Source organism: Portunus trituberculatus, chromosome 41, assembly GCF_017591435.1.
Source record: "Portunus trituberculatus isolate SZX2019 chromosome 41, ASM1759143v1, whole genome shotgun sequence".
In the NCBI taxonomy this organism is placed as follows: domain Eukaryota; kingdom Metazoa; phylum Arthropoda; class Malacostraca; order Decapoda; family Portunidae; genus Portunus; species Portunus trituberculatus.
The window spans coordinates 10735159-10762658 of record NC_059295.1 but is presented as its reverse complement, the minus strand read 5'-3'; the positions used below and the strand labels follow the sequence as shown (position 1 = coordinate 10762658).

The window sequence follows — 27500 nt, the reverse complement described above, 5'->3', positions numbered from 1 at the left end:
CACACACACACACACACACACACACACACACACACACACACACACACACACACACACACACGGATTGAAACTTAAATGTAATTGAACTCGTGAATTTCTCAGTTATGATTGGTCATGTTATGTCGCAGTGAATGTTGGGTGGGCTTACGGTGTCCAGATACTTGGTGAACGAACTCCCATAATATATTTATATGAAGGTCAGAAGGTTAACTGTGGCCATCTCCTCCCTCCTCTACCACCTCTTCTCTCCTCTCTCTCTCTCCACCACCTGGGATTGTGTTTTGGTAGTCTCCGTGTGTCCTTCATCTCTTAGCAATGAATTTTTGGCCCCTGACGCTGGCTGGGCGCGCTCAGCCTTCGTCGCCAAGTGTCACGTTGTTAGACAGGCGGCGTGGCAGCGGCGTCAGTTTACGGCCACAATACCAGGAACCATGCGTTGCGGGCAGGTGTCAGGACACGTGTGCCAGCTCTTGGCACCATTACACTCTTGTTTCAAGTGCCAAGTTGTCCGGATAGGATGTGGAAGGCACCTGCGTAGATCCCAGCTGGCTCGTCAAACCCACTGTGGACATGTGCGTCGCGGGAGACGTACCTCAACACTGCCTTTTTTCACCATCGTGGCACGTCGAGATGCGTGAAATTTCGCTCCAGCAGCCTTCAAAGGCATTGCTGGGACTGACATTCTTGTTGTATCTAACTTGCTGCTCGCCTCAGTGCGCAGGCTGGTTCTCTTGGAGCTACAGTAACGGGGCTGGTTTGGCTTTGCAGTGGCATAGTACAAGCCTTCCAAACATATGACCTGCTCTTGACATTGGAGGCATTGCGCCCAGTGCCATAATAGAGGTATGAGGTCAGCGAAGATTTGGTGGATGAGACATTCCAAATCCATCCTAGAGTTGAAGGAATATATATATATATATATATATATATATATATATATATATATATATATATATATATATATATATATATATATATATATATATATATATATATATATATATATATATATATATATATATATATATATATATATATATATATATATATATATATATATATATATATATATATATATATATATATATATATATATATATATATATATATATATATATATATATATATATATATATATATATATATATATATATATATATATATATATATATATATATATATATATATATATATATATATATATATATATATATATATATATATATATATATATATATATATATACTTTCTCTTTCTTTTCTTTTATTTCTTTCTTCTCTCTCTCTCTCTCTCTCTCTCTCTCTCTCTCTCTCTCTCTCTCTCTCTCTCTCTCTCTCTCTCTCTCTCTCTCTCTCTCTCTCTTCCAAGTAAGGCAAATGACGCGAATAAATAACTGCACTTACTAAAGTAAAAGTAGATTCAGAAAGGGTGGAGTATTTCAGAATTGCTGGGATACCAACAGGGTGCAGGTGGGATGGCGTGGTGAAGATGAGGTTAGGCAGCACCGTGAACTCGCAGGGCGTGGCGGTGAGGCCTGGCTGCAGTGGAGGACTGTTCGCAGGAGCATACAAGGCAGCTGTGGGGAGAATTGCTGTGTGTGGAGGAGGTGGCTGCAGGAGTTCTGTGCTGGTGGCGCACCTCTCTCACTTGGGACAGGAGTTCATTGTTTGTCAAATGTTTCCACCTGACCCATGTGGTGACATTAATGTTGCAAATGGTGTCTGTGAGAGTCCCACCCCGTCTCTCTCTCTCCACCCCGTCTCTCTCTCTCTCTCTCTCTCTCTCTCTCTCTCTCTCTCTCTCTCTCTCTCTCTCTCTCTCTCTCTCTCTCTCTCTCTCTCTCTCTCTCTCTCTCTCTCTCTCTCCACATTTATGAGTTGGACCAAAGTTTCCTTTTTCTTTGCAGTTCTTCACTTTTCAGAGAGCTGAAGAAAGACGTGTTTTTACTGTATTACTTCAAGTTGATTAGATCCTTTGAGACTGTAATGGCTTTAATTTCCGTAGTTCTTTCTGTTTGAGATACACTTTCTCTCTCTCTCTCTCTCTCTCTCTCTCTCTCTCTCTCTCTCTCTCTCTCTCTCTCTCTCTCTCTCTCTCTCTCTCTCTCTCTCTCTCTCTCTCTCTCTCTCTCTCTCTCTCTCTCTCTCTCTCTCTCTCTCTCTCTCTCTCTCTCTCTCTCGTATTCTTAGTCTTGCCCGAGTAGTGAAGGTCATCCTTAGTGCGTCTCAGCCAGCTGGTCCTCACAGCCCCACACACACAACTTCCCCCTGGCCTTCCTCGCCACCACACGCCTCGCCCAGACAGCCTCGCGATGGCTATTGATCACTGCCTTGACCGCGGGGTTATTATGCCGTGCCCGGGGCGGGGTTCGGGAAGGGAGAGGGAGAGGTATGCCCCGGAAAGGTGTGGGATGTGATTTATTAAAGATGTGAAGGTGGCAACATTTTGTGGAGGGCGATGCGAGGGGTGAGGATGCCATGGACCTGCAAGAAAAGAATACTTGTAATGTATTATTATTCTAGAGAGAGAGAGAGAGAGAGAGAGAGAGAGAGAGAGAGAGAGTACGTGTTAGTGCGTGCGTGTGTGCGTGTCATGGAGACTCATTCATGTTACCTGCCCGGTGTCTATAGCTGAGGCTGTTGCAAAGGTGAGGAGGCGCACCTCCCCTCATTACTTTTTGCTCCTTTACCGCCTCATTCTTCGGTGGCGCGAGAGGTGTTGGCGGCAGATGAATGTGAATCACCTGCCATCCCACTGCCCGTGACTCATCTGAAGGGCCCGCTACCAAGGAATCTTGGCTGACGACCACCACTTTTCTTTCCCTCCTTCCTGTGTGTTGGGCGGGGAAGGGTGAAGACTATTCCACGAGCCACATTGCTAGGTAGCTAATAGTCACGTTGTTGGGGTTGGGAGGCAGGTTAAATTTGTTCATTGCTAGAGATGTGAAAATAATAATAATGGTAATAAAAGTTGTAACTAGAAAGTGACACACATACACAGGTTAGATTTGAGTGTGTGCTCTCTGACCATCGCCATCCGTTTTCTCGTGATATTTGAAAGATTTAATCACCAGTCAAAGATTCTAATATATTACACTCCTTTTAAAAAGAATTCTTTGGGTGTTCACCAGCAGATGTGCAGTGTGTGGAAGACGCAGCGAGAGGAAAACGAAACCGCTGGTGGCTGTCAGTCAGTCAGTCAGTCAGTCAGTCAGTCAGTCAGTCAGTCAGTCAGTCAAAAGAAAAAAAAAAAGTTACAAATTAATCTTGAAGAATCTTAGCAACTTGGCCTATTTTATTTATCATTGTCTTGAAAAAAAAAAAAAAAAACAGCATTTCTATTCTTGTATTGAGTGTGGGTATGGAATGAGTGTACAGGGTGAAGGCAGTGTGCAGTGAGTGGCGGGTATTAATACAAGGAACCCGCCCAAGGAAGTGTGCTGGCGAGTGTTGCTGCCTCCACACGGCCACTTCAGGGGTCATGGGTGGGGCACTGCTTGTGCTGCCTGAAATACTATACTTACAGCTATACTATACTGTACTATACTTATAGCTGAATTTTCTCCTCCTCCTCCTCCTCCTCCTCCTCCTCCTCCTCCTCCTCCTGCTGTCAGCCCTCCTGTGTACTCTCATTTGTGCATGTATGTATATACGTACGTATGTGTATATGTGTATGTATGGATGTACGTATGTGTATATTTGTATGTTTGCATGCAGTAAGTGCGTATGCATGGAAGCACCGCACATTGTTTAGGTGAGCAAATACACAGACCAATTTTTCTGGTTAGCTATTGATCCCAGCGGCGCGGCTCACCAACCCAGCCAATATTGCCTGCCCTACCTGCCGCACGTGCTGTAGAGCTGCCCTCGCCTCCTTACCGCCGGCCACGTGGTCACCCTTCCCCTGCACTTGAGGAATGCTGGCCAATGGGGCAGTGGCCGGGGCCATCGAGGGTCACCTGGTCCATGTTGTGAGCAGCTTGCAGGGGATGGTATTGATCTGCGCCTGATGGATAACCGCCTGACCTGATGTGGATCACGGGGCGCCTCTTTAGCACTGTGTGGGGCAATTCGTGGAGAACATGAGGCAACACGAGGGGAGTTTGGCTCACGGTTCAGCTCGCTTCACGGGGCAGGAGCGGAAAGACACGAAGGGGGCGGGGCGGGGCGGGGCGGGGCGAGGTGAGGAGGACGGAAGGGAAGTAATTGTTATAGCAACCTAGCGCGTCGTCTGGGTCGCGGCTGCTTGGTGACCAAGGTGGCGCTGGTCGAGGTCGGGCATTGGAAGGTTTTCCATTATTTACTCATCATTCGCTGCTTCTTGAAGAATTATTCTCTTCCATTTCCTTCATCACTTACTTTCCCTTGCCTTCCATTCAATCAATCAATCAATCAATCAATCAATCAATCAATCATATATATATATATATATATATATATATATATATATATATATATATATATATATATATATATATATATATAATCACACACACACACACACACACACACACACACACACACACACACACACACACACACACACATAAAGTGGTTAGCATGCTCGACTCACAATCGAATGGGCCCGGGTTCGAGTCCCGGGGGCGGTAAGGCAAATGGGCAAGCCTCTTAATGTGTAACCCTTGTTCACTTAGTAGTAAATAGGTACGGGATGTAACTCGAGGGGTTGTGGCCTCGCTTTCCCGGTATGTGGAGTGTGTTGTGGTCTCAGTCCTACCCGAAGATCGGTCTATGAGCTCTGAGCTCGCTCCGTAATGGGGAAGACTGGCTGGGTTCACTCACTCACTCACTCACTCACTCACTCACTCACTCACTCACTCACTCTCTCTCTCTCTCTCTCTCTCTCTCTCTCTCTCTCTCTCTCTCTCTCTCTCTCTCTCTCTCTCTCTCTCTCTCTCTCTCTCTCTCTCTCTCTCTCTCTCTCTCTCTCTCTCTCTCTCTCTCTCTCTCTCTCCACCCAGTGGCAGGCCTGCATGGGGCGCAGTAAGTAAAGGAATAGATGGTGTTAGAGAAGAATTGCAAGTCAAGTAAAAGTAGACTATTCACTGTGGGGACATTTGAGAAAGTGGTGAAGGTGGCTTAGAGGCGAGTGTGGCGTGAAGAGGAGGAAGTGAGAGAAAAGAGATGGCCTTGGGGTGCAACAAGCCTTGTCTGCCCCAACCTCTCGCCTGCATCATAAATTGGCCGTATACTGCTCTCCAACCTCCCTACCCCCATCCCCACTTCTCCTCCCCCTAGCACACCAGACACCTCTTCAGTGCGTTCATGGAGCACCAATGAACTTCACCACCAGCTCCTCTTCAGTGCGTTCATGGAGCACCAATGAACTTCACCACCAGCTCTTCTTCCCCCTCACGTATCATCCCCTCTCCCCCCAACACGGCTCTCTTCCTTCAAACCCTCCCCTCTCTTCCGCTAACCCCCAGCAGCTTCCTGGACTTTCTTATAAGGTTTTGTCGACGTTGTTTGTTTGTTCTTGTATTTATCTATGAAAAATTTATCCTTCGGTGCTCTGTCAGTTAAGGAACGCATATACACGGGGTTAGTTGTGTTTGCTTAGTGCTAATTAAAATGTGTGTGTGTGTGTGTGTGTGTGTGTGTGTGTGTGTGTGTGTGTGTGTGTGTGTGTGTGTGTGAGGGGAGAGGTGAGGCGTCGTGTTACCTGCTCGGTGTCTATAATTGAGTCTGCGGCAGGTGAGGTGAGGAAGTGAAGTGAGCCTCGCAAGATTATCTCCTGTTTTACTCCTCCTCTTCCATCTGTGTCCTGTTACGATGGTGGTTGCTGTTTTGTTGCTTCTTTTCATCATCATCATCATCATCATCATCTTATTCTTGTTTTTGTTCTATTGTTTTCCTCCTACTCCAATTCCTCCTCCTAGTATTCAGTGTTTATCATAAGTAAATCGTCATCATCATTTTAATCATCATCATCATTTCAACACCACTGTGTCTCTGTGGGCTCTTCTCTAAGTGACCTTCAAGTTATGGTGTCCAGGCCCAGTTGAGTGTTTCATTGCTTTGCTTAAAATAGGCTAGCTAGTTTGCACAATGCATATTATAATATGTATATTATATATTTTTTAAAACTAGTGATAAATAAATGTTTCAAATGTTTCACACATGGAGGGAGGCAGAGAGAGAGAAAGGCTGAAAGATGAGAGTAAGAAAAATAAATAAATAAATAGTCTATATATATATATATATATATATATATATATATATATATATATATATATATATATATATATATATATATATATATATATATATTCTTGAGTCAAGGATAGGAAAGTTCAAACACATTTTATGTTTCCATGGAAATGACTCAATGCTTCTTCCCCTTTGAAGGTTTGAGGTGTTGAATCAAGAAAAGTGGTGCTATATTTTACTGCTCATATGCTTTGTGTAATAATAATCATAATAATAATAATAATAATGAGGATATAGTGTTAATAAGATTACTTAGAGATTTTACTATCTGGTAATGTTAGTGGTATGTACATGTTTGTGTGTGTGTGTATACATATTGAAGCTCATGCTAGTGTTCCCTCTCCTCACAGCTGCCCTCCAAGGACCTTCCTGCCAGCGCTATGTCGCATCTTTCTGGACGAGTGTGCCCCAGACAACGTGCTGGAGGTGACTGCCCGTGCCATCACCTACTACTTAGATGTGTCAGCAGAGTGCACACGGCGCATCACCACAGTGGAGGGTGCCATCAAGGCCATGTGTAACCGCCTGGTGGTGGCTGACGTCACCTCACGCACCAGCAAGGACCTGGCTGAACAGTGCATCAAGGTGAGCAGTCCACCTTGTTGTGCCATGTTGTGCTGCTTTGCCCTCCCACTCACACCAGGGCTTCAAGATTCTCTCTCTCTCTCTCTCTCTCTCTCTCTCTCTCTCTCTCTCTCTCTCTCTCTCTCTCTCTCTCTCTCTCTCTCTCTCTCTCTCTCTCTCTCTCTCTCTCTCTCTCTCTCTCTCTCTCTCTCTCTCTCTCGTGAAAATTGTTCACCACTAAAATTAGATATTTGCATCTGTCAATCCAGCCTTTTAATTTTATTTAATTGTTTTTGTATATACATTATATATATATATATATATATATATATATATATATATATATATATATATATATATATATATATATATATATATATAACAGTATATGTTTATATAGTACAGTATATGTTTTCTTTTCATTATTTTTCCTTGTTTTGTCTCTATTTGTATGGATGTATGTACTTGTGTTTCTATTTGCTTAATTATATTTGTATACTAAATTGTGATATACAGGAAGTGAATTTCATTGTGGCAGACTGTCTTGAGATTTCATTTCATCAAGGTTTGCCTTATGTGAATCCCAGTGTCTTCAACTTTCCTTACATGTCATGCCTGCCAGACGAGGGGCAACCTTTGTGGCAGCTTTGTATTCTTTCTTTTAATGTAGTAACCACACCAGAACAGCTCCTTCTTAATATCAGGGCTTTTATCATATCCTAATCCATATAAACAAATACTGTTCTAATACTGTATTAATTAAGGGCTTATATGTGATTATGACTCTTATTTATAAATGTGTTTCTTCAGTTGTAGATCATTGAATTGTTATTCCTGGATCTTTCCTGTTACATACTGGCATCTGTAATGAGCTCTTATCTTGGCTGTAGTTTTCATTTATTTTTCTTCAAGATTTTCACAATTTTTTTAACGTTACACTTTGGAATTTTGTGTCCAACTCTTGATGTATAAGTGTGTGTGTGTGTGTGTGTGTGTGTGTGTGTGTGTGTGTGTGTTTTCATCGATGTGTTTTTACTTTTTTTGTTTTTGTTTGTCAGTTTGCTATGTTTTATGTTTTTTTCATTGTGTGTTCTTTCTTCATCTGGTAAGTATAAGCTGTACTTACATCAGGTTGAAGCTCTCGTTTACATATGCACCCACTTCCTTCCTTATCTTGCATAATTTATTTTTTGTTGGTAGATGAAGCTTTTTTACGCAGGAAGTAAGTAGATAATAGATATGTATGGTTAACAGATGGAATGAACCTACAAAATATATCAACAATACAGTCACTAGAACCACAGTAGTACATAGTAGAATTGTTTGAATTGTTTGTGATTTTTTGTCATGTTGTTTTATATATATATATATATATATATATATATATATATATATATATATATATATATATATATATATATATATATATATATATATATGTGTGTGTGTGTGTGTGTGTGTGTGTGTGTGTGTGTGTGTGTGTGTGTGTATTTTGTTTCTCTCAGTAATGATTAAATCAGAGGTCTTGTGTAGTGTAGACTCAATCATTGTTCAAATTTTTTGTTATTATTTTAACTGATCTTTTTTTAAAAGAGTAAGGGTCACACTTCATACTGACTGGCTATGAAACATGAACTTAGTTACTAGATTTTTGTATTTTATGTTCTATATGAATAGTGTATTCTTGGTGCTATGGTCTTTAGCATATATTATGTATACTTCATTCACATGATATTGGGAGAAAAGTTCCTCAGTGACTTAGGTTACCACATAGTCCATGTAAGACAAACACTAATAAAGAAGTTATATTTCTTGTTTTATGTATAGTAGTGAAATTAGATTAGAAATGTTCTCTCTTTTTATCTTCTCCTTCCCTTTTTGTACTAATTTTTATTTTTAGCAATCCATGCCATTGCCATTGTTGTGACTGAAAGCCTGTGACTTGCTTGATGCACTAATGCATTTTTACAATGTCTTCTGCAGGTCCTGGAACTGATCTGCACCCGGGAGGCTGGGGCAGTGTTTGAAGCAGGAGGCCTCAACTGTGTGTTGTCCTTCATTAGGGACAATGGTCACTTGGTGCACAAGGACACCCTGCATTCTGCCATGCATCTTGTATCCCGCCTCTGTGGCAAAATGGAACCCGCTGACTCAGGTCTGGCTCCATGTGTGGAGTCCCTCTCTACCCTGCTCAGGCATGAGGTATGTTTTTCCTCTTGTTTTCAATAATTTTAATTAATTAATGGAAATTGTACAGTACATTACACATTTCTGGAAGAGACAATATAGTAAGTACTTTCAATACCTGTACATATACAGTTCAGGTTGGTTGTCATTTCCCTTAAGATAATATGTTATCCTCACTCTTTTTTTTTACATCCACACTGTCTCATGGTTTTCAGGACCAGCATGTTGCTGATGGAGCACTGCGTTGCTTTGCCAGCCTGGCAGATCGCTTCACTCGCAGAGCACAGGACCCAGCACCCCTGGCCCAGCACTGCCTGGTTACCCACCTGCTGGCTCGCCTTGCAGGTGAGTCTTCACATGACTGGGCAGGAAATTGCTCTTTATTCTAATTTTAGTGCTCAGCCTCTGTTCATGGTTTCCTGTTGCTTTCTTTCTTGCATGCTCACTGCAGAAATATCAGGTAATCAACCATAAGAAGCAAGTGTTGAAAATACAAGATATTGTTCTGACATCTCATTGTGTAATTTTGTTTAGTTTCTCATTTAAAGGCTTCTTTCCATTTATGGCAACTATATAGGAGAAAAGTTCCTATGTTCCTTTTCTAACATTCTTTGGATTGATTTGTACAGGGTACTATATAAAATGTATTTTTTCATATAATTTGTAGCAATGAGAATCTTAAGAAATTTAACCTAACCTTACAAACTTGTTGAGTTTTTATAGTAAGGTTTATGAGGCGGCATATAATGGTGATAATTATGACATTCTATACTTAGATTTCAGTAAAGCCTTTGAAAAGGTACCTCACCAGAGGCTCTTAAAAAAGGTTAGAGCTTATAGGATAGAGGGTAGAATATTAGGCTGGATTAAAGCGTGGTTAGGCGATAGGCGACAGAGGGTAGTAATTAATTGATCTAATTCCAAGTGGGGTCAAGTAATTAGTGGCGTGCCACAGGGTTCAGTTTTAGGGCCATTATTATTTTTAATATACGTACATTAATGACTTGGATAGTGGAATTAGCAGCAACATTAGTTAATATGCAGACGACACGAAGATAGGTAGATTAATTAGGTCAGATTTGAATGCCATTGCCTTGCAGGCAGATTTGGATAGGATGAAAGAATGGACTGATAAATGGCAAATGCAGTTCAATATTAACAAGTGCAGGGACTGAGCATAGGTAGAGATAATCCACACAATAGCTACATGATAAATAACTAGGCACTAGGAAGTTCCAAGTATGAGAAAGATTTAGGAGTCATAGTTAGCTCTGATCTTGGTCAAAGGAAGCAATGTATTGAGGCCAGGAATAAGGCAAATAGGGTACTAGGTTTAATTTTTAGAAGTATTATAAGCAGAAGTCCCGAAGTAATACTAAAATTATACTTGGTGCTGGTCAGGCCACATCTTGACTGTGTGGTACAATTCTGGTCCCCACATTATAGAAAGGCTATAACTCTATTGGAGTCAATGCAAAGGAGGATGTCTAAAAAGATGCAGGGGATGAGGGATATTCCCTATGAAGAAACTCAAACTGCATTCCTTAGAGTAGACTAAAGACGTATTTAAATGGTATAAGGATTTTAACAAAGGGGACATAAATGAAGTTCTTAGGATCAGTAGCAGGGACAGAACCAGAAATAATGGGTTTAAACTTAAAAAAATTCAGGTTTAGGAGAGAAATGGGAAGAAACTGGTTTTCAAACAGAGTGGTTGATGAGTGGAACAGTCTCAGTGGTCATATAGTCAGGGTTGAGTCAGTAGGGAGCTGTAAAAGATGATTAGATAACTTCATGGATGGGGATGATAGATGGAATTAGGTAGCTTTAAACACACAGGGACTGCCACATGTAGGCCTGGCGGCCTCTTGCAGCTTCCTCTTTTCTTATGTTCAAAAATGAATATTTTCATTGTTATGAATATTGAATGAAAAAAGTATGTAATTGAATGTTTGTAATTTAGTTTCAGCTGCTTTCTTTCCTGCTGGTTTCCTTGAATCTTGTTAATGAAAATTGTAGGTATGACAACAATATTAGCCAACTTTTTTTTACAAGAAAATAGAAGAAGAATAAATTTGTATCCACCATTTCAATTAATCCACACAGTAAAAAACTCAAAATAAAGAAATGCTTATTGATGCCAACAAAATACATACTTTAAAAGCAAACAAAGTAAAGATTAGCATCCAGACAAGGTGCTCAAGAAGCCACCATTCAAGAACATTTAAACCATTGCTTAATTGTGAGCCAGCTGCTCATACTTCTTCCCCCCTTATAAAGTCATTAACTCGTATTTCCTGCACTGCTACCCGACTACTGAAGAAAAATTTGCTGAAACATTGTAGCAGTTACATGTAAAAAATCATTCTAGCATCTGACATTTTGTCTATTGCAGTCCATTATTTGTATAAGCTCATTAATGCAATATGATAAGGACTGAAATGCTCTTGTTGGAAAAGTGTTTTTGTTTTCATTAAAAGACCATTTAAGCATTTAATTTAGATCTTTAATTTCATCAGGGTCACTATTTTTATTTCAGCATGGTAACAGTTGCTATAAAAACCAAGTAACAGATTTTCCCTTTTGATATAGGTGCAGCACCTCAACCTGCTCCAGGTGCTGCTGCTGCAGCTCCAGGAGCCCCAGCAGCCACCCCAGAAAACTCTAAGCAGTCTGCATCCGTCTCAACTGTGATCTCTCTACTCTCCACGCTGTGCCGTGGCTCCCCAAGTATTACCCATGTGAGCATGAAGCAGAGAGTTCGTCACCTCATACATCATCATTGTTACCTATTCATATTATAGTATTTTTTTGAAGAGTGAAAAGTAAACAAAGAAAGGGGAGCATTCAAAAGAAAAAAAGAAAATGTTCTAAGCATCCATTTTTGAGTATATGAGAGCTTGACTTGAAACATGGCTTCACAATATTGTAAGCTTAGGAGGGAGTGAGATGACTTTTGTAGAATGGTTTTATGAAATAAATGTATTTGAGAAGGAAAGAAGGGATGCAAATTAGTGAAGAATAAAGCAGATCTGTTTTATTGTAAGAACAACAGTCGCTGTCTGAAATTAATGAATTAAGGCATGTTGGCATAGATTGATACATTATATATGAATGGTGTATCCAGGAGATATGTAGGAGGCTGCCATTTTTACTGGGAATGTCATCTTTGTATTTTGATATAGATAGATCTTTCATGTTTTAAAGGAGTCTGATTTATTCCTTTTCAACTTATAATTATGTTCTACAGTTAACTCAATGCTCTTACAAATATTGTATTCACATACTTTCATGAATTAGGTCATAAAACATTGTTCAGTCTTTCATATTAGTTGTTCTTTTCAATCTTGCAAGAAATCTATGCATAGGATTTGAGGCATTGAAATTATATATTGACATTTTTTATTTTAGAATTTGTTGAGATCTGAGCTGCCAGATGCCATAGAGAAGGCACTGCAGGGTGATGAGCGCTGTGTGCTGGACACCATGCGCCTTGTAGACCTGCTGCTGGTGCTTCTTTTTGAGGGGCGGAAAGCTCTGCCCAAATCAGGGATGAGTGCCGTGGCTGGCAGACTTCCAGGGCTTAGGAGGATGGACAGTCCAGGAGAGAAGACACATCGTCAACTCATTGATTGCATTAGAAGTAAAGACACTGATGCCCTCATAGATGCCATTGATAGTGGGGGAATTGAAGTAAATTTCATGGATGATGTGGGCCAGACGCTTCTCAACTGGGCTTCTGCATTTGGTACCCAGGAAATGGTGGAGTTCCTTTGTGAAAGAGGAGCAGATGTCAATAAAGGTGAATATTAATCCAAATTCTCATGTTTCCTTTGCAATATTTTTTCTTTCTGGGAAAGTTTTACTTTGTTGCTTGTTGCAAGTTTTAAATCTTAAATAAGGTAAAATATTGAAGACCAACTTATAAAGGATAACTAATGATAAATTGATAAGTACAGAAGGCTGATGTATATTACAATATTGGTTTGAAAGTCTATTATGTTCTCACTGTTTTAAGTGCATTTTTTTTTTATTTCACAAGGTATAAATATTACAATATTTTTCAGGTCAAAGATCTTCCTCACTCCATTACGCTGCTTGTTTTGGCCGACCTCAAATAGCCAAAGTTCTGTTGCGGCATGGTGCTAACCCTGACCTGAGGGACGAGGATGGCAAGACTCCCTTGGACAAGGCAAGGGAGAGAAATGATGAAGGGCACAGGGAGGTGGCAGCCATTCTACAGAGCCCTGCCGAGTGGCTCGTTGTGTCCGAGAATAAAGTAATGATCACTGCCCTCTTTACTTGTACATTCCTGTTACTGTACATGTGTTTCTAGGGAATCCTGTTTCTTGTACCTTGTTGAGGTGATTAATCATCACAAAGATTCTTACTCTTGTCCTTTCATATTATTTTTCCACAATGTATCCATTGCATCTGCTATCTCTCTTCTCTTCATGTATAATAGTACTATATTGCTCCATCTTAGGCGAAAGGAACCCATCTGTCTTCTTTGTATCTTCTTTGTTTGTTCGTTCTTTCAGATTTCCATCTGACAACATTTTCCATTTTGCCAATGTGTTTCATAAACTTCTTTTTATGTATGCACAGGAAGGAAAAAAGACAACTGAGGAAGGCAGCACACCAAACACAGATGATACAGAGGTAGGGGAGCCCCGAGGAGATGTGGAAATGGCTCCTGTTTACTTGAGTCGCTTGCTACCAGTTTTCTGTCACACTTTCCAAGCCACAATGGTCCACACAGTACGCAAGGCATCCCTTAGCATACTGCGAAAGATGGTGCATTACATCCCAGCACCTCTTCTCCATCAGGTAAGACTCTCACGACCAGTTGTTTAAACCTCTAAAGAGTTAAAGTTTATGGGTGGATTAAAGAGAAAGGATTGATGAGTGTAGTGCCGTGATGTTTCAATCAATTGGTTAAGGCAGAATTGAGACACTGGTGATAGAAAATTACCTGTGTTTGTTGAACTGTTAATACTAGCCAGGCTGTGAGTGACATCTATGATTAAGATTCCCAGCTGTTAGAGGTTAAAACAGTGCTTAAGAAAGGTCAATTGTAAAGAGAATTGAACAGATTTCTAATATATATCCACATTTTATTATTGTACACTCAAAATTTATTGAAATGTTTTTAACATATAATTTGCTTTTTCTCTTGATATTTTTTTAATATTAATTTTTTTTTTTTTAACCAGTTCTACTCCATCTTGGTAACCTAATCATAGTAATTGAGAGTGCATTATTGTCATGAATGTTTTTTTTTCCATCGTAGTAATCGATAGTGCATTATTGTCATGAATGTTATTTTTTTCCATTGCAACATTTACACATTTTATAACATTATATCCTCATAGACATCATAGATGTGAATAATGTCAGTTTATGGACAAGAAAGATAAGTTTGATGAATTGCATTTATCTAGAGCTGATGATGGTCCAGCAAAGTTTTCACTTGTAGGCACATTAAAAAAATATAGGAGGAATACTTATTGTAGGAATGTTACTTAGGTAGTAAGGTACAGAAACACTGAACACTCTACTAATACTCATACTCTACACTCTTACACCTGGCAGTCACACTTTTATGACACTGTGAGCACCCACCTACATTTTTGTCAATAATGAAGTGGAAAATTTTACATTTTTTTTTCTTGTGATTTTTTTCCCCAGGTGTGTGGTGGTGATGATGCAGCTATCACCACAACTACGAACACCACCACCACTGCTAACAATTTGTTAGGCTCACAGCTGGTGGAGGTTATTGCCTTAGTCCTTGGTAATGAAGAGGATGAAGATGGTCATTTAGTGGCTCTGCAGATGGTAGATGACCTGTTGAGTAAGGCTGCACCCTTGCTGCTGGAACACTGTGCCCGGTTGGGAGTCATCAGCAAGGTGGGGACGTTGGCTGGTCCATCAGATCCACCCATAGAAGAGTACACCACTATAAAGGGAAAGGATGAACAGGTAATAATGGAAGTGCCACTGTTAATTGATGTTTGTGTAGAGGCGGGGAATTACCATTATGTTTTTAAGAAAATTCAATGAATGAGTGAGAGAATATTTTTTATTATCCTTTTAGACTGTAAAAAGGAACTAATGAAACAAATAAATGTATGGGAAATCTTTCCAACATTAATTTGTACATCATTTGAAACAAAGTGTTGTGAAATATTACTAAGATAATGGAATATATATATATATATATATATATATATATATATATATATATATATATATATATATATATATATATATATATATATACTAATGATAGAAAGATGGCCTTAATTTCTTTTCATGCCTCAGTTTTTTTACTTCTTTCTCCAGTGCCTGTTACAAGCAGAAAAGGAAATGAGGGTGAATTTGATAAAGATACTTTCTTTTTATTCAGTTTTATCTTGATGTTATTGCATTTGATAACCTGTATATTCTTTACTAGTATATTTATACATGAACTGAAATTTTTGCAGCAAGATGGTGATGACCCTGGTATGGAAGATGCAAAGGAGGTTGTCCCTGGCAAAGCCTATCACTGGCGGGACTGGTGTGTGGCACGGGGCCGAGACTGTCTGTACATTTGGAGTGATGCTGCTGCCCTGGAGCTGTCCAACGGGTCCAACGGCTGGTTCCGCTTTATCCTGGACGGCAAACTAGCAACTATGTATTCTTCAGGCAGCCCAGAGGGGGGATCAGAAAGCACAGGTATTGCATAGAGTTTGCAGCAATGAGTACAGGTAATCCACACTTTATGATTCACCGTTAAACTATTTTACTTCTATACTATCCATTGCTTACTCTGATTGATTATGCTTCGTTTCTACAATTGTTGGAATGTGCACTTACAGTAATACCTCACTAAGTCGGACCCCAAATACTCGGATTTCGTACATACCCGGACGCATTTGTCCAAAAATATATATTTTTTATATCTAAAATTCATAAAATAAAGAAGGAATTTATATGTAAATGTTAAGTAGAACATCTTGTTTTCACTTAAAACACATTAAAAAACCATAAAACAAACTATAGGAAATGTAAAACAGCCAAAATAATTTTTTGAAATAATAGGGTTTTTTATGGGGAACCGCAAAAAAGACTCGCCACAACTCGCTCTCGAGTTCGGACTTTGGTTTGTTAACATCCAGTCATCCACTCGCCGCCATAACACTCACTGGCTCCTGCAATCTCTACTGGAATATAGTGTCTGTGTGCCTCAACCATCATGCCTAAGCGTAAACTCCAAAGGTTAACCATCAAGGAAAACCTTGAAATAATTGAACAGCTTGAAAACGGAGTGAAACCTGCTGCGATTAGTCTTCAATATGGCATACCTAAGCAAACCATCAGTGACATAAAAAAGAGCAAAGAAAAGCTACTGAAATTCATCTCAGAAAGTGATGATAATAGGGAAAGCACCTAATATAAGAAAGCAGGGTTAGAGAGAAAACGAGTGCAGTATGGGAGATCGGAAAAACTTGAAGAAGCTGTAATGAACATCTTTCAGATTCCGATCTGTAAGACTCAATGGAGGCAAGAGAAAATATCATGTACTAATTGCAGTAGAGGGTGTAAAATGAATGACAGTGAAGTAAGGTAAAAAAAAAAAAAAAGATAGAAAAGGGTAAAAATGGGTCATTATCGCACATTGTCAAACAAATACCTTACTTGGACTGGTTTTCCCCCCATAAGGTCCGACTAATTGAGCTTTTACTGTACTTGCTTCACGTGCTAGTATAATAGTATTTGTTTGGGTTTGTTAGTATGTATGTATTGGATTAATTTTCTTTTGTTATTGGTTATTTTTATTATTATTATTATTATTATTTATTATTATTATTATTATTATTATTATTATCTTATTTTCTGTTATTATCATTATTATTAGTATTTATTTATTTACTTTATATTTTTTTTATGTACTTTATTATATTTCTTCACTTATACTCTCACTACATTGAGAGTAATTACAAAAATTAATTTATTTTTATTTTGTTGCTTTATTCCTGTGTACATTATACAGTTATTCGTTCTATGATTGCATATTCAGGAACACACCCAGTCGAATATCAGGGATTACCTGTAAAAACATTGCCAGCATCAGTTGTGTGCTGTGTTAATGACTTGCATGTCTTGCTCTTCGTTTTTTATTGCATCAATCCATGTATTTTTCAACAAACAGAAAACCGCAGTGAATTCCTTGAAAAACTGCAAAGAGCAAAGTCTGCTGTGAGGCCTGGCAGTCCTAGTCAACCCGTCCTCTCAGCACCAGGACCAGCACGGCTAGTCATTGGAAACTGGTCACTTCAGTGCAAAAAGGTATTTATGATGAAATAGTGATTAAGATATATGAAAGTAATTCATTCAAATATTGATCAATACTTTTATAATGGTGAAATATGAAAAGATTCTCAAAGGAGTCTGAAATTCTAATAAGATATTATAAAAAAGGGCAAATTTGACATTGAATTCAACTTTTATGCAGATATTTTAGTATGTAACAATCAATGTAAATTTTTTTTGCACTAACAATGTATTATTATTATTATTATTATTATTATTATTATTATTATTTATTATTTATTTTTATTTATTTATTTTTTATTATTATTATTTATTTATTTTTTATTTATTTATTTATTTTTTTCCCATTATACTAAATTCTCCATATATTTTGTTGTGCATAGGAAGGTGAACTTCATATCCATAATTCTGATGGGCAGCAGCAGGCAACTATTCTACGGGAAGATTTGCCTGGGTTCATATTTGAAAGCAACCGCAACACCAAGCACTCTTTCACTGCCGAGACTTCCCTTGGTCCTGAGTTTCATGCAGGATGGACAGGCCGGCGGGGAAAGAGGTTCAGATCTAAAGTTGAGGCCATGAAACAAAAGGTACTATAACATATGATTTTAGTTATTGGCATAGGCACTAAACTGTTCAGATCAAAGCTGAATTTTGATGATATTTAGCTTATCCTGGAGTAATAAGAAGAGAGCATAGTGGATTAATGTGCAGACCAAAATTGAAATCTTGTTGTGGTAATCTTTCTTAGCATGAAAAAAAAAAAAAATTTTTTGACATTAACATATATTAATCATTGATAAGTTATCTTTTGTTATGAAAGTGATTATTAATGCTTTTCTTTACATTTTGTTTATTCCATCTTAAATTTCAGGTGAAGGGTTTAGCTCAAGACATATATGAGAAATATTTCAAGGCTGCACAGACACAACCCCGAGGAGTTGTTGCAAAGTTGGGCAACATTGTGGCACAGATTGAAAGAGCTTGCCAAAAACAGGTAATGTATGAAGAACTGATTACTTCTGTAGTAATGAAAAAATATATCACAACCTTAGTGTTTCTCTTCACAGCACTCTGATTGTTGGAAGCACATTTATTACCCTGAATTATCTGGTAAATGATATAGAGAATTGGATTGTGTAATTAGAATAAGAATTGTGTGATTTCCTTCCATTCTCAATTAGCCCCTTGGCTTTTATTTAAGAAAAGTATATCCCACAGACAAGTAACAAAGGTAGCAGCGAGTGGTCTGAAATCTTGCGCGCAGCTGTGGAGGACTTGGTGACCATCTTGCATGAGGAAAGCACTGTGTCTGCCTATGAGTTGCACTCCTCAGGGTTGGTGCAAGCACTGCTCACATTGCTCAGCCCAGACACCACCCACCACTTCCATGATGATAACAGACAGGTGTCTCAGAGGAGAGTCAATAAGATGATCAAGCAACGGCGTAATGTCTTCAAAAGCTGCTTCATGGTAAAGATGTTTGTAATTGCTGCTCCAGCTGATTTAGTATGCATTTTTTAGAAACCATCAGCTTAGAATCTCTCTCTCTCTCTCTCTCTCTCTCTCTCTCTCTCTCTCTCTCTCTCTCTCTCTCTCTCTCTCTCTCTCTCTCTCTCTCTCTCTCTCTCTCTCTCTCTCTCTCTCTCTCTAAGAAATTACTTGTTTTAACTTTGCAAATATGATAAACAAAATATTTATTCTCCCTACAACATAAATATTTTGTGTAATTATCAGGACAAAGTGGATGAAGAAACAGCCTCCACTAGCACATCAGTCACTCCTGGTACTCAGTTGGTTCGCAAGCTGGTCTCAGTGCTGGAGGGTGCCGAAAAGCTCCCGCTTTATGTATATGACATCCCAGGAGCTGGCTCAGGTCTGCAGGTCCTCAGCAGACGTCTTCGTTTCAGGCTGGAACGGGCCCCAGGGGAGAGTTCCCTTATTGATAGAAATGGAAGGACATTAAAGGTGAATATGACTGTAGTCTGTTGTGTAAACATGCTGCATTATTAATAGATTTAGGTTATTGAATGACATTCTTCATACTGGAAGTAGTGCTTATTGGAAGTGAGCAGTTCTGTCTTTCAATACATTATTTCTTTATATCTGGAAGGTGTAGTTGTACTCTGTCAATTATTATGATATTTTGTAATGCCCTACCAGATGGAGCCACTTGCCACAGTTGAGCAGCTAGAGCGGTACCTCCTCAAGATGGTGGCTAAGCAGTGGTACGACTTTGACCGCTCTTCATTTGTCTTTGTGAGGAAGTTGAAAGAAGGACAAAAATTAACCTTCAAGAACAGTAGAGAATTTGATGAGAATGGAATCATCTATTGGATAGGGACAAATGCCAAGTAAGTAGTTACAAATTTTTGTTGATAGTGCTTGGGACACTCACCCACTGTTTTGATTTATTGCTCATAGTAGAATGATATTTTACTAATCTTTAAGTTTTTGTTATTTTGCTTCCTTTTTTGCTGAACAGTACACAAAATTTATATCTTTTCCTTCTTTCATTTAATTTTCCGGAGGATCAGTAATATTTTTTTTTTTCAGGAATTTGATGTAGTTATGTTTTTTATTTTTCTATATGTGGTGAGAAAATGATATTTGTATTTTAGGACTGCATATGAATGGGTGAATCCAGCTTCTGTTGGACTAGTTGTGGTTACATCTAGTGAGGGCCGCAATCTTCCCTATGGCCGTCTGGAAGACATTCTGAGCAGAGATGCCTCTGCTCTCAATTGTCACACTAATGATGACAAGCGGGCGTGGTTTGCCATCGACCTTGGAATCTGGTTTCTCCCAACTGCATACACCCTTAGACATGCACGAGGCTATGGCAGATCAGCTCTTAGAAACTGGTTGTTCCAAGTAAGTGTAGAATCTGTATTCTCTTTTTTTCATGTAAGATGGTAGTAAATATAGAGTTTGGATACTAGATTATATCATACCATGCAACAGACTTCATACTTTAGACCCAATGTGAGGTCCAGCCTTGGAAAACACTTAGTTTTGGAAGTGATTGTCATACATAATGCATTTTCTTTTAAATAAAGTGACAAATTTAGGTAATTTTTGTGATGGGACGATTGAGGCAAGTAGTATTATTATAACCAGAAGTTGTGAAGAGAAATAAAAGCCTGAAAACTAGGGAATTTATATATGTAAAGCGAAACCTTTCTTATCAGATATTTTTGTAGGAGAGAGTTATTAATATAGGTAATACAGGTATTTAGATATACTGAATGAAAAGTTGATATTAAAAATATACCTGTATTTGAAACCTTATTTATTTATTTATTATTATTATTATTATTATTATTATTATTATTATTATTATTATTATTATTATTATTATTATTATTTGTTTATTTATTTTTATTTATTTATTTATTTTTTAATTAGGTATCAAAAGATGGTGTAAGCTGGACCACCTTGTACACTCATGTGGATGACTGTTCCCTCAATGAGCCAGGCAGCACCCACACATGGACCATTCAGCCTCTTCCTGAAGAAAAGGTGAGTCCTTGAATTCGGATTTGACATCTTCATTCAGTTAATTTATAGAAACAGTCTTCTCTTTCAGTAAAGTATGGCAATACATTAATGTTCAAACTTTCAGACTGGTTGGAGACATGTGCGCATCCAGCAGACTGGCAAGAATGCCTCTGGCCAGACGCACTATTTGTCATTGTCAGGCTTGGAGCTGTATGGCATAGTCACTGGTGTCTGTGAGGATCTAGGCAGAGCAGCAAAAGAGGCAGAAGCAAATTTGAGAAGACAGAGGCGTCTAGTGAAGTCACAGGTGAGACGTTTCAGTTGAAATCTGGAACATTATTTTATATTTGAAAGGTGCATGGGCTCACAGTTGCTGGCTATGGCATTGGTCACTTCAATTAAATAAATAAAATCTTCTATGAAAATGTTTTAGAAAAATCTGCTTAAAGCTATTTTAGTTTCTCCACAGCCAAGATTGTAAAAATGAAGTCTGTATCTCAGCATACTGAGTTATGTTTCTGTTAGGAGTGTGTGGAAAGAAGTTGGAAGCTTTTGCTGGTCATTCCAGGAAGCAGAAAACACGCATAGCCATGTGCAGCAGCAATATTTGCTAATCAGCAGACTGTGTTGGACTAGTGTTTATCCTTAATTCTGTATTTGTTTCTTTTCTAGGATTTGTATTATCTCATATATTAAGAAAATGTGTTATATTGAACCTTTTCTATCTTTTAGACTAAATTAATTTAGATAATTTCTCTTCTTTGTCAGTTTAGTTTCTTTCTCATAATTTCTTGTGATTAGGTGGTATTGAATGAGTTTCTTACAAGCTGCCTTTTCTGGCAGATGGTAAAGTACATGGTGGTGGGGGCACGGGTGGTACGAGGCCTGGATTGGAAGTGGAGAGACCAAGATGGCAACCCTCCCAGTGAGGGTACCATTACCGGGGAGCTGCACAATGGTACTTATCTTGGTTTCATTAAATTAGGAGTTTGTAGATAAGAGTGAAGATAGAAGTTATGTAGAATAGGGATTGCATTAGCTGAAAAAAATTGTGTTTGCCACAGATGGTTCATACAAATCATAAGTGAATGAATTACAAGATTAATGAGTATTTAAAACTAATTTACAATAATTGCTTATAACCTTTTAGTATCTCTTCTTTAAGAAGTCTTCTTGCAGGTTGAACTAGTATAAGCTGCTGCTCATAAGTATCTGACCTAAGCTTGGGAAGGGAAAGATCTGGCTTGTGATTTCAGTTTTAATACTTTTAATTCTTCTCTCCTATAAAGTAGTAGTCCTATTGACTGTACAGATTCTCACTAGTATTGTTTCCATAATTGAAAACCTTTCTTATTTAGGGGTAGCTAACAGTTGTCCGATAAGACCACTGACGCACTAATCATCCATATGGTCTGTAATAAATTAAATAAGGTTTGATAATTTCAAGTCCTCAGGTGTTTTCAAATATTGGGTGTTCAAAAGTATGATGTAATTATTTCATAGTTCCTTTCTGTTTCCCTTTAATTGATTATACTAATTCTATTGCAGATTCCTTACATTCATTGTTTGAGGGTGCTTGTTAGGAATATAATTTCACATTTACCATCTTTTTCCTGGAGGCTGGATTGATGTGACATGGGACCATGGAGCCTCCAATAGCTATCGAATGGGAGCCGAGGGGAAGTATGACTTGAAATTGGCACCAGGATATGATCCAGAGTCCCCTCAGGTAGCAAGTGTCACCAGCACAGGTACTAGTTCCACTAGCAACACAGCTGCCTCCTCTGCTCCCCAGTCCTCAATCACCACTATATCCACTACTGTCAGATCTACTAAGGTGAGCATGTCATTGTGATTGAATGGTGAATTATATGTTGAAGGCTCATTAGTTGTACATTGGAGAGAGAGAGAGAGAGAGAGAGATTTATAAAAAGATTGGGGAAATGTAAGTTGCACAGATAAATAATTGATAAATGTATGGCATTATGGTCTCTCAGTTGTTAATCTAAAGTAATAGGTGGATCTAAAATGCATATGTATGTGACTGTGTAGTTTGTTCAGTGGATGATTATGACTCACATTTTCATTTTCTTATAAAAATTCTTGTTTAAGTTATGCTACTAATGATGGAGGTGGAATTTCTCAAGGTATGAATGTTGTACTCAAATATGAAGCAACAATATTACACTGAACCCTTATTAAACCAACAGTTTGTTGTTTTTTAATTGGAAATTAAGATTATTTATAAGCAAAGCCAAAAAGTAAAAACTTAGCATGGCACTATTTAGATAAGGCTACATTATGTTGTTATATGGAGGTTTTGTGAAAAGAAATAGTCAGGGTAGAGTGTCATTGATAACATAAGCTATGTGTCCACCAACATTTGGAATACAATTCTATTTTTAGTTGATATATTAAAAGCATTGTTGATACATGTAACTATATCTTTTTTATTCACAACTTTTTTTTTCTGCTTGGATTCCTTTCTCTGGACTACTGCTAACTCAAATGACCATGACATGCTTAAGAATTAAGGAAGGAAAGTCTCATTGATATGCATAACTCATTTCTCAGAAGAAAAAAAATATATATTGTTGTTTTTGTGTTATTGTGAATGTATCAGTCAGTTTGTGTTTGTTCCATGGAGGTTAAGGAGGTGAATAACATTTTTGTTGCTGTGGAATACTTAGCTGTTTTATTTTCATGTATTTATTTATTTATTTTATTCTTTCTTTTATTTGATTTATTTTTTATTTTTTTTTTTTCTATGTCCTGGCCTATAGCCCCTGTAGGTAACTTGAGTATTGGAAGTGCTATTAAGCTTCCACCCATTAGTGGTGCAGGCAGTTTTATTTATAGTGGTACCCATATTAGGGCCCATATCACCACCCAAGTGCATCTTTGGTGTAACCACCTAAAACCTGGGTATCATCTGTTTATTTATTGTTTATTCTTCATTTATTTATATAGATGAGTGGGATTTCATTCTTGCAGACAATCATTGATATCTCTGTTCCTCTTTCTTTTCACCAACTATGATAGTCATCATTATAGTTAGCATAGTCAAGAGTAAGTGAAAAAATCTATTTAAAGCAGAAAAGTATAAGAAAGTAATCAGAAAACAGGCAAAACACTGATGAGCCACATGGGAAGTTGATGTGCCACTGGACAGCCCTTGTTATTGTAAACTTTCCATATGTGTACTTCATTTTAGAAAGTTAACCTATTGGCCCTTAAGCCAGAATATTATTAGTCTTATCTTCAATTTTCAAAATTAATTTGGTTAATTAGATTAATTATTCAGTAAAATCATGGAGATGTACTGATTTTTGGGTTCATTTTAGCCCATTTTGCTCCATTTCAGTGTTTACCCCAGCTGCACGTGGCTGGTCAACTGACTAATGCAGAAAGTGAGAGACTGCTGAGACAAGGGCGTGGCCCACCAACTTGCTATCGGACAAACCTTCAGTATTGTGGACTATTGTCTGATGTATCAAGGGTCAGTCTGAGAGTTTTTTGGCATGTAAAAGGAAATGACATTCTTTTGAAATTCTTAAAGCAAAGGCATTCTTTCATCAGTTCATTTTGGTTTTGCTGAAAGAGAAAATTTAAAATTCCTGTCTTGATTGGCATTTTCAGGAATTTAGGTGGAAGAGAGCCCTTGACATGCCAAATTATTTGGGATTCAGTGTATTTATTGTGTTTTCAACATAGTTTAAGGCAACATTAGTAGTTTCCAAAATATTTTGTATCACATGTTAAATCATTTGAATATGTATCATGTAGGTTGTGAGCACAGATGTGACACAGGGAACCAGCGTGCTGACCAGCCGTAAGTGCAGCTCCACACCCTCACTACCTCAAGCTACAACAGAAATTCACAAACACTCAGTTGCAGCCTCAGAACAAGCAGCATCAGATGATAATCTTACTGCCAAAGTAAGTTACTTGTAATGATTTGGAGATTTTATCAAGTGTATATTTTTATCTGAATTTCCAATTAGTTAAACATTTTTCTCTTTTTATCCTACTTGTCCATGGGGACATTTTTGGATCCAGGAAATTTGATCCTCCAACTGGGTGTTTGATGTACTTAATACATGTTGATGTTATCATAGGCAGTGGGTTTGTCTCCAGCATTTGAATGTTTTGCATCTATGATTTCTTTTTTTTTTTTTTTTTTTGCAGGCTGCTGAGACTGTAGCTGAAAATGTATTGAGTGTGGCCAGCGCTGAAGCTCTGCTGAGTGTTGAGAGCAGTGGGCGAGACAAGGGGTCTGAGTTAGCATCTCTAGTACAATCCCTCAGCCTAAATGAACGTGATCTCACTACAGATTTCTCCGATGCTATGTCCTCCTTGGAGTCTGTGCTCAATACCTCTGAAATCAAATCTGGTACGGGTGATATGAGTGAGGCTTTGACTGTGATGGAGGTGGGATTGCATCCAGTGGCAGACACCAAATCAGGGTCTATGGGCCAAGTTGGGAATGTTCCAGCTGTGACTGTAAATGAAGAAAAGTTTGGTGATATCAGCAGTATAGGGATAAGTGGCAGTGTGAGCAGCAGCAGCAGTATTGGGGGCCTCACCGGCAGCAGCAGGAAGCGTTGTGGGGGTGTAGTGATGGGTGAGGGTAAAAGGGACTGCACTGGCCGCTCCACCATGTCCTCACAGCCCATGAGTGTTAGTGTGCCCAACCTGACCAGTGCTGACTCTGAGCCATTGACACACAGTCTACTGGAGACCTTTGCTCAGGTGGCCAGGAGACGGGGGGGGTCAGCTACCATGCCCACGGCCTCTGGGGTGTGTGGTACAGGGGGGATGGCTCCCCATGCTCCTAATGTGCCTGCTAGTGTCAGTAATGTACGCACAGGGCTGGGTCAACTGATAGGTGGGCCACCCCCAAGCCTGGCCCACCCAGTGTTCTCGCCCTCCACCCACTCCATGTCCAGTCTGGTCCGTCTGGCCCTCTCCTCACACTTCCACCTTCCAGGTTAGCTCGAGTGTACACTTCTCCAACATCTTGGGGCTCAGAGAGGGAACAGTCAAGCTTGGTGATGCTCTAAAGTTACTTTTGGAGGATTACCAAGACATACTGTTTAGAATTTGAGTATTAAGAGTAGTATGTTTCTATTGAATTACCCAGAGGAAATACTACTCTGGTACTCATTCCTCACATCTAGGAATACCTTGGCACAGAAGGATGTTAGTATTTCATGTGTGGTATCATATATCATCTTTCCTACAAAATATTGATGATGTTTTGTAGGATAGTTAATGGCATTATGTTGATGGTACACAGAAATATGACATCAAAATGAAAGACACACATCCTAACCTTTTGCAGCGCTTAACCTGAATTAATTATATAAATCTCTAAAACACTGCATACTTATGCATTTAACAATAATTTCTTAACTCATCAATATGGTTCAGTGTTTGGCTTAAGGTTGAGGTAACAGAGATCTCTGTAGCCAAACCATCTGCTGGGTTATGCTAATGCTTATATGCTTCTACCTCCTGATACATTTTTTCATATTAAAGGACACATCAGGTGGGTTTTTGCCAATGCTGCATACCTTTTTTTCCCTTTGAATGGTGGAATGCTACCAGTTTTATATTTATTAAATCTTGTGACAGTTTTAAGACATTTCTGTCATCACATCACTACATTGCAGTCTGGATGAGCAGTAGGCTGTATTTTTATTTTATTAATTTTATTCATTTAAGTGTATGTCATTGCATCATTTATGATGAAGTCCTGTAATGTTTATAAAACTTTGCCAGTTGGATCTCAGCCTTGTGATCATCCTGCTTATGTAGTGTTTTAAAATTAATGATTAAACAAAAAAGATGTTAAGTCATATGCATGTTAAATTTGAATAGGTAAAATAAAGTTTTACTTTTCATCTCCAGGTGCTACTAGGTGGTCACACGCACACACACACACACATGCACGGCACGCACACGCACACACGCTGCACACTTGCACACACACACACACACACACACACACACACACACACACACACACACACACACACACACACACACACACACACACACACACACCAAAAATGAAAAAAAAAAGGATGGTAGGATGAGTCAGTACTTAAGAACAATGGAAAAAATAATCAGAGGAGAGATACACTATTTGTACATCATGTAGACATGGTCATTCAGTGTCCCAGCATGAATTATTACAGTCTCTCTCTCTCTCTCTCTCTCTCTCTCTCTCTCTCTCTCTCTCTCTCTCTCTCTCTCTCTCTCTCTCTCTCTCTCTCTCTCTCTCTCTCTCTCTCTCTCTCTCTCTTCTCTCTCTCTTGGCTCTCTCTCCACTTAGGTTCAAGAAATCTTGGCTGACTTAGACACACACACACACACACACACACACACACACACACACACACACACACACACACACACACACACACACACACACACACACACACACACACACACACACACACACACACATTAATTTGCATGTCTCATATAAGAAGGTGCATCAAGGTTATGTTGCATGTATATGTTGGATTTAGGATATTTGGAAAACTGAAATTTAGAAATTGGTTATTGAATATATGTACATATATTTTTTTCAATTATTGCACTGCATTGCCCAGTCATGTGTTAACATTAAATTCAACTCATTATATTATCTGACCCATGCCTTGGAAAGAAGATTGATTTCACGGA

The 27500-nt window shown here is 38.7% G+C and overlaps 1 protein-coding gene across 14 annotated transcripts in view; it reads left to right on the top strand.

Annotated features, from left to right (window-relative positions):
• Positions 1-27500, top strand: part of LOC123516490 (E3 ubiquitin-protein ligase HECTD1-like) — a 136361-nt gene that overhangs the window by 78459 nt on the left and 30402 nt on the right. For 7 of the 14 annotated variants that reach the window (XM_045275850.1, XM_045275849.1, XM_045275854.1 and 4 more), the window contains 23 exons: positions 6581-6815; positions 8778-8996; positions 9197-9326; positions 11574-11722; positions 12393-12783; positions 13049-13260; positions 13590-13811; positions 14673-14966; positions 15473-15704; positions 17182-17318; positions 17687-17893; positions 18178-18300; positions 18525-18776; positions 19041-19271; positions 19467-19657; positions 19925-20177; positions 20712-20825; positions 20929-21111; positions 21648-21762; positions 22424-22641; positions 24169-24303; positions 24591-24743; positions 24993-25794. In XM_045275850.1, the coding sequence (XP_045131785.1) occupies positions 6581-6815; positions 8778-8996; positions 9197-9326; positions 11574-11722; positions 12393-12783; positions 13049-13260; positions 13590-13811; positions 14673-14966; positions 15473-15704; positions 17182-17318; positions 17687-17893; positions 18178-18300; positions 18525-18776; positions 19041-19271; positions 19467-19657; positions 19925-20177; positions 20712-20825; positions 20929-21111; positions 21648-21762; positions 22424-22641; positions 24169-24303; positions 24591-24743; positions 24993-25794 (5198 nt within the window). The remainder of the gene's footprint in view (positions 1-6580; positions 6816-8777; positions 8997-9196; positions 9327-11573; positions 11723-12392; positions 12784-13048; positions 13261-13589; positions 13812-14672; positions 14967-15472; positions 15705-17181; positions 17319-17686; positions 17894-18177; positions 18301-18524; positions 18777-19040; positions 19272-19466; positions 19658-19924; positions 20178-20711; positions 20826-20928; positions 21112-21647; positions 21763-22423; positions 22642-24168; positions 24304-24590; positions 24744-24992; positions 25795-27500) is intronic. The other 7 variants (XM_045275860.1, XM_045275859.1, XM_045275858.1 and 4 more) reach the window with 3 other exon arrangements.